The sequence below is a fragment of the Vitis riparia genome, chromosome 8 (assembly GCF_004353265.1).
Source record: "Vitis riparia cultivar Riparia Gloire de Montpellier isolate 1030 chromosome 8, EGFV_Vit.rip_1.0, whole genome shotgun sequence".
NCBI lineage: Eukaryota > Viridiplantae > Streptophyta > Magnoliopsida > Vitales > Vitaceae > Vitis > Vitis riparia.
The window spans coordinates 19,588,225-19,599,429 of record NC_048438.1 but is presented as its reverse complement, the minus strand read 5'-3'; the positions used below and the strand labels follow the sequence as shown (position 1 = coordinate 19,599,429).

Genomic DNA, 11,205 nt, shown 5'->3' with positions numbered 1-11,205 from the left:
AAACATCTTATCAAACACTCTAGTTTTTATAAAATTCTAAAAAATTATTTTTTTTGTTCTCTATTTTAAAAACAAATTTTAAAAAACACTGGACTCTTAGTCATTTACTTCCCTAATTATTTTGAGAAGTAGGTGAGATTTAGGGTTTGTTTGATAATTATTTTTAAAAAATAATTTTATGTTCTTCAGAATAATAAAATTAGTAAAATGCGTTTAACAATTAAATACTGTTTTCTATTTTTTGTTCTCAATAATAAAAAACAATATGTTTTATCTTTTAATTATTTTATACTATTTTCACTTGTTTTCTAAGAATTGTTTAAAAAATAATTATAAATACATTCCCCCAAAATTTCCAATGTTCATCCTAATTCCGACATATTTGGCCCATTAATACCCATCAGGGAAAGGATCTGCAAATTACTTTACCATTGTAGTTTGATAGAAATTCTCTTCAGGAACTAATTGTCCCAAAGTTAGAGATGAAAGAAAGACAGGGTTCAAGATGTCAAGACAACTTAAATCCCAACCATTTTCAGTTTAATAGCGAAAATGAATGCCTCCTTAATTGAAATAATTCACATATTTTCTCGCTCCTACTTAAGCACCTATCTGCATAGATATAGAAGTATCTGCGGGCTTCTTCGCGGCTCCCGTGAAGACTGGGGATTGAAATTCGCCCTTAACCACTGTAAATCCATGGGATGGCTTAAACATAATGACAGGGTGGTTGTCTTCCAAAAAATTGGTGACTCATCAGTTGCCAAGATTGTTGAGCTTCAAGATTAGCCCCCAATCCCTCAACAAATCTTCTTTACCAATCTCAATCCAATTTGCTTGCTTTCCGGGGTTTTGTAATTTACCAGGCTTTGGTCCGGAGTCAGAAAGGGGGAATGCAATGGCAATCAGCATTCTCTAGTCCAAAGTTAGAATTCATTTACAACAGAACAAGAGTTTATTGTTTATTCAATATACCTTTTTCATTTCGGAATAAACATGAATCAGCATGATTTGCTGTCTAAATCTAGGGGAAAAATAATCTAAAGCAGATAAATTAACATACCACCAGTCGCACACTCTTAACTTGAGAATTTCATTTCTTCTGTCACAATATCAAACTGTTTAAACACATCATTTCCAAGCCTTGGGAGTATCAAAAATTATAACAGGCATAAATTAAGTAAGGCTATTTCAGAATCCTTAAAAGGATTATGGAATTTGCAGTGCAGACCGTGATACTCCCCTCTTTACGATCTGACTATATTTCATCTTCCTCAAAGAGATCACGTTCAGGATAGTCACCAACCTGGAAATAATTAGATGGTCAAAACCAAATAGTGGGTCCTGAACACCTCACATTTTAATATTTTATAAGTAGATCACTGGCACTCAAAAGCAAATCAAACTTTTAGAGGACAACCAAGGCATCACACATAGCAGGAACGAATCCCAGGGCATCTGAGTTCCTTGAATATAGCAAGTAGAAAACATTGTTGACACAAAAGGTGAAAACAAAAACAAGCTGACAAAAGGAGTAAAGAATATATACAAAAGAAGAGGAAAGATCCTTGGAAGTGTTTGTCAGGGATTATTGCCCGCACCCCTGCCCCCCCCCCCCCCCCCTTTCTCTTAAGGATCACAGCATTTGAGCTCCTACTTTCTCTCTTGTCCTCTCATTCTTTGAAGGAACTTTCTTCCTTCTTCTTTACTTTCATATTCTTTAATAATCTTATTTTTTCCATTTTTATTAAAAAGAAAGAAAAAATAAATAAATAAGTGTTGGTTTGATTGAAAACTGCTTAGAGCTGAGATTTTATGAAAGAGTAATGGAGAGGAGCAAGAGAGCAATGAAGAGAATTCTTGTTTGTGAACTTTCACTGGCATATTTATACTACATTGGCTTGTTCAGGACAAACCCTAATAAGCAAAGAACAACACAAACATAGAAATAACCCATACTTTTGAATTACAAAGTATTCTCAATGCATCCACCAAACATGTAAATTGTGTAATGGCGCAATTTTCCAAAATTAGCTTGCCATTTTGAACCATTAACTCCTTTCTATAGGAAGAGAACAAATTCCTTATCTTATGTATTTATGTTACAGGTTACATCTCAGACTTGTGTAGATGTTAAAAGATCTAAAACAGATCTTTTATTCTTTTCCAAAAATGTTCAGCATGCGTGTCTTCTTTCCTACTTGACAATAAACTTGGACTATTCTTTCACATGGAATTAGGTGGTCATGCATAGAACCATCCTGTGTGATAGATTATAAAGTTCCAGACATTGACTAAACATTGCCAGATAGATTAGTTGTGGATGTAGACCTAAGGAGCCTAGGTGGGAGGCAACCAGAACAAGAGGAAGTCAGACACCATTTTTTTGATTCATGAGTTGCCAAATGTTCCACACCATTACACCTTTCAAGTTCATGATTTATTTTCCCACAGGATAAACAGATGTATATCTATCCCAAGTAACCATTGTAATTCACCAATGTATAAGGTGCTCTACCTCTAATTCAAAAGACATCACCATCAGCATGTAATAGTTTCAATAAAAAAATATCATCATATCATTATTCTATACAAACCTTTACTTTGTCTGGCCTAACCATTGCACCATGGAGAGGAGGGCAATCAAAGTACCGTGTCCCTTTCACCCTACAAGATCACCAAGTGAAATTATAACCAAGGAATATGCACAGCCCACAGAAAGCATTCAATGACATAAGTAGCACAATGATGATATGAACTGAGTGACAGTAGACTAACACAGCAACTATCACTAATTCCTCTACTAGACTTGAAAAAGTCCCTTGGCTTTCCACCGATGATTCATGGATGTCAACAATCATTGATCCATTATTTTTTCCAATTTTTATTAACATTATTTCAGTTAGGATTGATATCAGTTTTAATGTTTTTCAATATTAACAATATATATAAACTACTTCAAGGTACCACTAAATATGCTGCATACTTTTTCAATTTAAAATTATTTCCTAAAAGGCACTCTTTCACGTTTAGCATAAGGTGGGTAGGTGAAGAGAGGGGGCTTGGGGGGTTCATACCAATACAAATGTCTGATCAAGTTATCCCTAGATGAACCTAAAAAATTAATGCAAACATTAGTCATTCCAGACTTATGAATGAACAGTGACAAACAATATCAATTTTTACTGGATTTCATTTTAACGTTTGATAGGGAATGACAAACAAATAATGGTAATTTTAGATATTTGAAGTTTCAAATGAACACCAAGCAAATGAGAATTAAGGAGTCACTTACATGCCATCATGTTTCCCTAATGGCTCATCATACTGAACTCCAACCCAGAACCCAGGTGCGAGAGATTGTGAACGCCCCACAAATTTGACAACTCCTCTTTTCTCCCCTGGTTCAACTTCACATCTGTCTCCTACCTTAATTATTAAAAGAAAAGAGAAAATAATTTTTTGATAGGCAAGCAAAAATATTATTAACAGCTCCCAGCTAAAGAGCACACCGAAATAGAAAGGGTGTATAACAAGGACAACTGAAAGAAATGAAGATGGGAGAAACAGAAAACAAGCCCCTCCCCCTCTAATGAGAACCCAACCAAGCAAATGATATGTAATAGATTTTAAGATTCATATAACAATATGAAAGTAAAGTTTAGCTTTGTGGCAAATTCAAATATACTTCTGTTAGATCACATCATCAATCCCAAGGTATGGTTTCTTTCATTTTAATTTTTTTTAGGTTTTTAATGGAAAGGAAGCTATGGTTTCCTCAATTTAATTTTGTTCCTATACTTTTAAGGAGATGCATCAAATGTTTTTCCCAGATTCTAGTTGGGGGGGTGGGGCGGGGTGGCAGCAGTTGCCCCTCTGGCCCTTTGTTTAGCCTATATCTCCCATTTTCTGAAGCTTCTTGACCAGCCACCAATAATAATCTCAATGAATTCTTTGAGGTTTCCTTTGGTGAACTAAACTTACAAACTTACAAAATGATGTTTCAGCAAAACCATGACAATACAGACTAAAAAACAAAAATGTAAAGTTAACAAACCTTGATATTTGCACAGAGATCTTCCATGTAGTGATCTGATATCTGTAAACAAAGGTCACGTTAGCGAAATTAAATACCCACTTAACTCCCACACATGCCAGATATCAACAGAAAAACAAAACCTGATATTTCAAGTAACATGTTTGGCAGATATAAGGTGGAGAAAAAAAAAACGGTTGATCAATTAAGAAGAGTACATTTTCATTGTGGACAGTTTTTTGTTTCACATGTTAGGGGGTGAGTATTTCCCTTTCTGTTTTGTACATCTTGAGTCACTATTTTAGCGGCTCTTCGTAATACAATACTTTTCTTACTTATAAAAAAAATAAAAATTAAGAAGAGTACATTTTGCAATCTAATTGACTTTACAATATTCAGTAATTCTACCAAAAGCATCTAATTTGTAATCTAATGATAAAAAGTTGAGAGGCTTACCTTGGACTCCAGAATTGAGGGGTTTTGAGATGCTAATTTTTCCTTAAATTTTCTAAAAGTGCCTATAAACACAGCAAAAAACTTGTAAATTGTTACTTCTAGAATATAAAATGTTTTTTATATAAGTAAATAAAACAAACATATTAAAAGCACACCATTGTACATAGGTTGTATATACCAGAAAGCAGAAAAAAAACAAAAAGGGGAACCGCAACAAAAAAAACCAAATGCCCCTTCAAGGAGAACCTAACCAGTCTATAAAATCTAACAAGGTTAAAGAACCCCCCATCAATGTGCATCCTAATCCACATCACTAGATTACAAAGAAGATAGAACTTTAGGGCATGAACCAACAATTCTTTGCTTTCAAAACATCTTTAGTTCCTCTCTTTCCATAATGTCCAAAATACACACTAGGGGATAACCCTCCAAACTTTCTTTATATGAACACACGACATGTCGACATTGGATCCAATTGTACTGGGTGAAGAATCTAGCAGTCTCACTTACTTTTTGTCTAAATAATTTTGTCAAGCCCAATATATGGGCTGCCCCTATCATGTCTTCAACTATGTCAAGTGTCAGGTTGATCAGTATTCATACTTGACCAATCCAAACACTTGCTTCTCTTATAGAAGGATTAAAATAAAATTTTAACTTCAAAATTGCATGAAGTGAGATAAATGTTAAACTTCGATCAACTTGACATTGTATTAGGCATACAAGATAGAGGTATCAAATCTAGGGGTGATTCTGGAAAAACATGGATTGCACCAAAAAATAAAATATAAAACAAAAAAGAAAGAGGGAGAAAGAGAGAGAGAGAGAGAGAGAGAGAGAGAGAGATGCATAACAATAAGAAGTTCATACCAGGTGTAATTTGACAGAATTTATATATTCATATTATTCAGAATTTTTCATTAATAGTATTTCATTATATAAATATCCCATGAGAATCGGTACAAAAGTACATAGACAACAAGAGAAGGTAAGTAATGCAAGTTGAACAAAATAACAACAAAAAATAGCAGTCTATCATGAATAAAAACAGAAGCTCTGATTTTTGAAACATCCTCAACCAGAGAAAAACCAAATAACTACAACAAATTCCCAAGATTATATACCATTATTAGCTATAAATGATCATTGTGGTAGGTTGAACAGGGACGATTATGCTGTGTGCTAATACCTGAGCATGATAGAATGGGATTAAGGTTATATAGATCACTCAGAAGTAATTTGATAAGTTAGCTACAAATGCAAACTGGTTTTGGTTTAAGAACAATAAAACACCATCTAAGAATGCACCAGTTTCCTATTAGCCATTGAAATTTGATTAACCTGGAGGAAAGATATGGTGTTCTACAGAAAGCCATTTGGAGCTCTTAGTGGCCACTTTTACCTGGGCAATAAAAAATAAATTCTGATGATTGATCAGGTGATTAGCAGGGGTTGGATGATTCCTGATAGATGGTGCATGTAAACTGGAGACAGACAATTGCTCATCTTCTAGTTTGTTGCTCTTTGGCTCGTAGAGAGTATGGAATAATCCTCCACGACTCACTTTCCATTCTCATTCTGTGCAACTAGAATCCATGAAGAAACTTCCTTGCCGCAGAAGTAAGCATTGATTTATGCTTATATGAGAAAAGTATATTGCCAATTAGCAAAACTAGAGGAAATTAAGAAAACCCATGCTACCAATGATACTCTTCCCTCAATACTACCCTTCCTCCCTAAAAAACCATACAAATAAAATAAAAACAAACTCACTAAAAAAATTATGCCTGAGTTTTTCCAGCAGATAATGAGGATGAGATAAATGGAATTGGTTTGTATACGTTTATCAATTGCTAGCTCTCCAACCATGGAAAAAAGGAAAATTTCTAGGGGTCTTGTGGCCTTTTTATGAAAATAGAAAGGGTAAACATGTAAATAGTAACTCCTATGCAAATAGGAAGGACCAGATCTAAGCAACTATAACCAAGCCAGACCACTATAAAAAATTTCAATTACTTAAATAAAAATCGCTGAAAGAAAAAGGGACTAAGCAATGGACAAGTCATGTCAAATCTTTACCAACAATTAAGTTCATTGATAAGAATCGAGTTGCATCCAAACAAGCTTGTTTGGCTTTAGATAAAGGTACAATCTTAATAGCAATCCAGAAATTGAGGAGTTGTCAAGAAGTTCAAATTGCAATCTCTAAGACGAAGGTAAACAAGATTAGACAAGTTGAGATGATTGATTTATAAATAATAGGTTTGGTGAGGCACCTAAACAAGTTCCTACTAGGCCAAACCTACACAAGCCAAGCCTGACTAACCATCTCAAGAGCCTAGAGAGTTCAACTTTGATCCAAGCCAAAAGAGACAGAACTAGAAACAACCCCTCAACCTGCCCATTACATCCCTATCATTAATTTTTTTTTTTTAAATATAGGAAAATAAATCTCTAACATTACTAATGCAGTGTATTAAAATTATTATCACTCATTTTTGTTGAAAGCATAAAAACTCAAATTTTTCTGCATAATTGTATATCAAATCAACCAGCAGAGACACACTCTCATGGATGAAGATGAAATTTTGGATAACAATTTGAGTCAATCTTGTCCTATTAAATCAAAATTAACTTCTACAAAGTCCAATCATCACCATTGAGTTGCAAGTTGATTCAATGAGTTTCATTGTTTTGGAGTGCTGAATAAACATAAATTGAAGATTTGCGCATAAGATTGGAAAACAAGCGTCTTGGAGATTTACCATCAAGTTTATCATAGGCTTCTTCAGAAATGGAATATTTCTCCACCAGTGAAGTGTCTTCCAGCCAGCCACCAGAGGTTACTGATGAGGGGTCAAGATCTATAACATGTAGCCGGTATCTTTTTATAGAGAAGAGAAAATTAAGAAAATTAAATTAAATTAGATTAAAAAACCAAGAAAATTTTATGACAGCAGTAAAACAAATGAAAGAAAATGAGTGCCACCAGAAAAATTAAAGTTTTCTATAAGCAACAATTGGCACTTTTTTTTATCCCCTACCACTTCAGTCAGGCCTCAAGGGCTATAAGAAACAATTGACTATTTATTGCAACATACATAAGAACAGATGCAAAACTGGAAGTATGGAATTGTCATATCAAAATCAAATATTTCCATGTGAGATCATGAAAACTCAGTTTTACATTTGAAGATTTTTGTAGATGAATTACAGCAGAAGACAGAACAAACATTAACATCAATGAAGTTGGGTTAGTTTGCACCAGACAATAGATAGTAGGCACACACTCTTCATTTTTTTATCAGAAACAAAACATGTATCAAATTATGGATAAAAAAAAAATACAAAAGAAGGACGAGGAATCCTCCCTAAAATGCAGCAAACTGCTCAAAAAGTATGTTTGAAGCCTCCAAAATACTAAGTTAACCTATACAACAGTAAAGTACCACTTTTTCTTTTTTCCTTTTTTGGTGTCAGGCAAACAGAAAATTAGATTAACAGTGCAACCCCAGTATAGTTGAAGTATACAAAGGGAGAAGGAGCCCACAAAAAAGCATTAAAGCCAAAACAGAGAAGGCTATTACAGGATAACCTTTACCCAAAACTTCAATGAAATCCATTTATAGGAAGTCAGTCCCCAAAAGGATCTTAGTCCACTGGTAAAGGGTTTTCAGGAAATACTCTTTTGGCCCTTGATCTGGATGCTCCTTTCCCTTCCATGAAAGCCAAAGTAGTCACATGCTTTAAGGAGATACAGGAAAAGTTTTTTTTAATAAAATAAAAAGGAAAATTCACTAAAGGCTAACATGGAACTTTGTTGTCTTGTCAGTCCAAAATTGTTTGGGATGCTGCAGATTGTTAACTTGTAATTCCTTTCACTAATGTTGGTTTGAAGGATATCTCATCCCTTGTCTAATTCCTATTCTTAATGTTTCATGAAACTTTAGCTTCCTATAGAAAATAAGTCTGGTCTCCATGTCGGGTTTATCAACTTAGAAAAGCACATAGTAGGCCCGCTACTCCCAAGAGAGGCATTATTGTAAATTTGAGACAAAGAAAATAGTGTTCTGTTAATACAATGTTAATGTAACGAGGACAACTATAAAAAAAGCAGTACAGGAGCATAAGCAAGCGAATTTCCAATCACAATCTACTTTTTCAAAGGGAAAAATGGCATATTCCCAATCATGAAAAAACAAATAAATATCCTTCCAGCAAACAAAGAAGTGATGAACAAATGTTGCCATCCAAATACTCCGATCATGATGTACCTACATCAAGAACTGCCATTAAGTGGTAGCATTTTGCATCTTCCAGGTAGAAAACATATATTGTATGCTGTTAGTTGACAATATAATAATTTTGGATCACTTTAAGCTTAGAATAATAGCAAGATACTAGAATCTAAATGCTTTAAGGCAAGACTAGGGGTATATTTTGCAACTTCAAAAAGAAAAAAGATAAGAAAAAAAAATAAGACCAAGGTAGGGATGAGGGGAATCATGGAAATACCAAAACTGAATGTTTTAGCTGTCAGGGGTTCAGCGTCCATAAAAGAATATTGAAGGGGACCTCATCCTCAGAATTAGAGCAGAGTGGATAGCATGGAAAACTGCTTGAAGAGCATTCTCTGATTGCAAAATAACTAAGAGATAAAAGGAAAATTTTATAAGATTGCCATAAGTCTAGTTGTGCATTTGTTTTTTAATCAGGGTCTAGCTATGCATTATGGTGCAGAAAATTGAGCAGTTAAAAAACCAAGAAAGTCAAAATTATGGCAATGTTCAAATGAACAAAAGAAAACATAGAATCAGGAAAATGTGAAGAATTGTATTTGGGAGAACTTAGTGGAGGCGCCAACTAAGGACATGATGACGGGATGTTATTTTAGATGGTTAGAGATATGAAACAAACAACAATTAATGAGCCAATAAGGAGAGGTGATTTTATACAAATGGAAGGTACCACAAGGACAAGAGAAGGGCAGAGAAAGAGAAATATTGCATCCAAAAGGCATTGCCCTAGATAAGGTAAATATTGAAAACGATTCATGTAGCCAACCCCAAATAGTGGGTTGGGTTGAGCTGAGTGTTTGTGCATGACACATTTGTGACTTTTGGGACATAAGAGTTGATCATACAAATAAGACTAATTTATTTATGTTGCTTGCCTGTCAAAAAAATCATACAAATATGACTTTCTAAAAAAGGGTCTCATACAAAAAACATGACATGGGTTTTAAAGAGATATACTGACATCCAGCTCTTCTGTACTGTGGAGCTAGTTGTCAGTTTGATCTTGTTCCGTGCACAGAGAGTATTTATTTGAAACTCAGGGAGGAAGAATATGTAATAAAACAAAACCACTTGTAAAGCTAAACCAAGATATGTAATCAATATATGACCTTGAGAAAACAAAGAATTGATATTCAACTAATACAGTGGAAAGATAAGTGGCCACAACAAATATGATATGGGATATTTCAACAAATATGATATTGGGATATTTCTCTAGTCATGATTTAAGCTCTATCCATTTATGCATGCTCTGAATGGCTCTTGCCAAATTCGAACTTCCAACAAGTTCAACAACCATATAAGTAACTGAATACTAGCCATTGGAGATATTTGCAAAATAAGGAGATAAAATGACATTTGAAATCTGTCTGATAGCAACAAAAGAATAATCCACACAAACAATAGCCTTATTTGCCAAACTTCCATCAAATAGGTGAGATAAACTAACCCGTCTTGTGGAGAATAAAATCCAAGTGGTCTCAAATCATCACTTAGAACTGAAATTTTGGCACCAGTGTCGTCATAGAGCTCAAGGCACATCGAATTAACAGAAGTGCCACATTTTCTCCAAAGTTTGTCTTTTACAGATTCCACTGTCATCTGAGAGCAATGAAGCAATACACAGTTGTCAAAATCGCCAAAATTATGCACAATCATGTGTTTTTCCAATAACCTCCAGATAATAAAAAGTTATAGATATATAGGTCATCTTAAATTATGATTATCAAAAAATAAACATAGAAAACAGTGAATCAAGCCATCCAGGCAGTGTCATCTACGAGACAAAGTCCTGGCTTTGCTTCCTCGAGTCATCATTAAAAAAAAAAAAAAAAAAAAAAGGCTATTGAAATTCCAGAAGCAACCTAAGAATAATCATTTGTATGATATATATATATAGAGAGAGAGACCAGAGATGATGGACTGGTTTAAACTCGTTACAAAAAAATATCATGTTGCCGATTAATTTTGTGCATGATTATGAGATTTAAAGTCTAAGGAAAGGACTGAGAAAGGCTCGTAAGAAACAGCAAGGCCACCGCTCACTTCATGTTTGAAGCAGCAAAGCAAGAATTCGAGTAAACTTAGAGCACGCATAGATTTTCGAACATTTATAATAGAATCCACGGCGAATTGATTTTCATTACCTGTAGTGAGAAACGAACATCGGCAGAGAAGCTCTTGATGTTTCCATGAGTAACTCGTAGAGATACAGATTCATCCTCCTGAATCTGTAAGCGAGATGCCATGACTTTGGCTCAATGCTTCCGAAGCCGATAATGTGTGTGAATCTCACTTAGGTTTATCAAAACCCTAATCTCAAATCACCGATAAAAATGAACGTTGATTTTGAATTTCCCCTAGTTCTAATTCCAGAACCACGCCCGTTCGCATCCAGATCTGAAGGTAAGAAAG

At 34.4% G+C, this 11,205-nt stretch overlaps 1 protein-coding gene across 1 annotated transcript; it reads right to left on the bottom strand.

The window, feature by feature from the left end:
- Positions 1–1,069: 1,069 nt before the first annotated feature.
- On the bottom strand, positions 1,070–11,205 carry LOC117921298 (tubulin-folding cofactor B). Its single transcript, XM_034839155.1, has 8 exons — positions 10,938–11,205; positions 10,241–10,392; positions 7,258–7,376; positions 4,493–4,554; positions 4,058–4,099; positions 3,296–3,429; positions 2,598–2,667; positions 1,070–1,306 (listed from the first exon to the last, which is right to left on the bottom strand). The coding sequence occupies exons 1-8, from the start codon at positions 11,037–11,039 to the stop codon at positions 1,259–1,261; spliced, it is 729 nt and encodes a 242-aa protein (XP_034695046.1). The 5' UTR covers positions 11,040–11,205; the 3' UTR covers positions 1,070–1,258.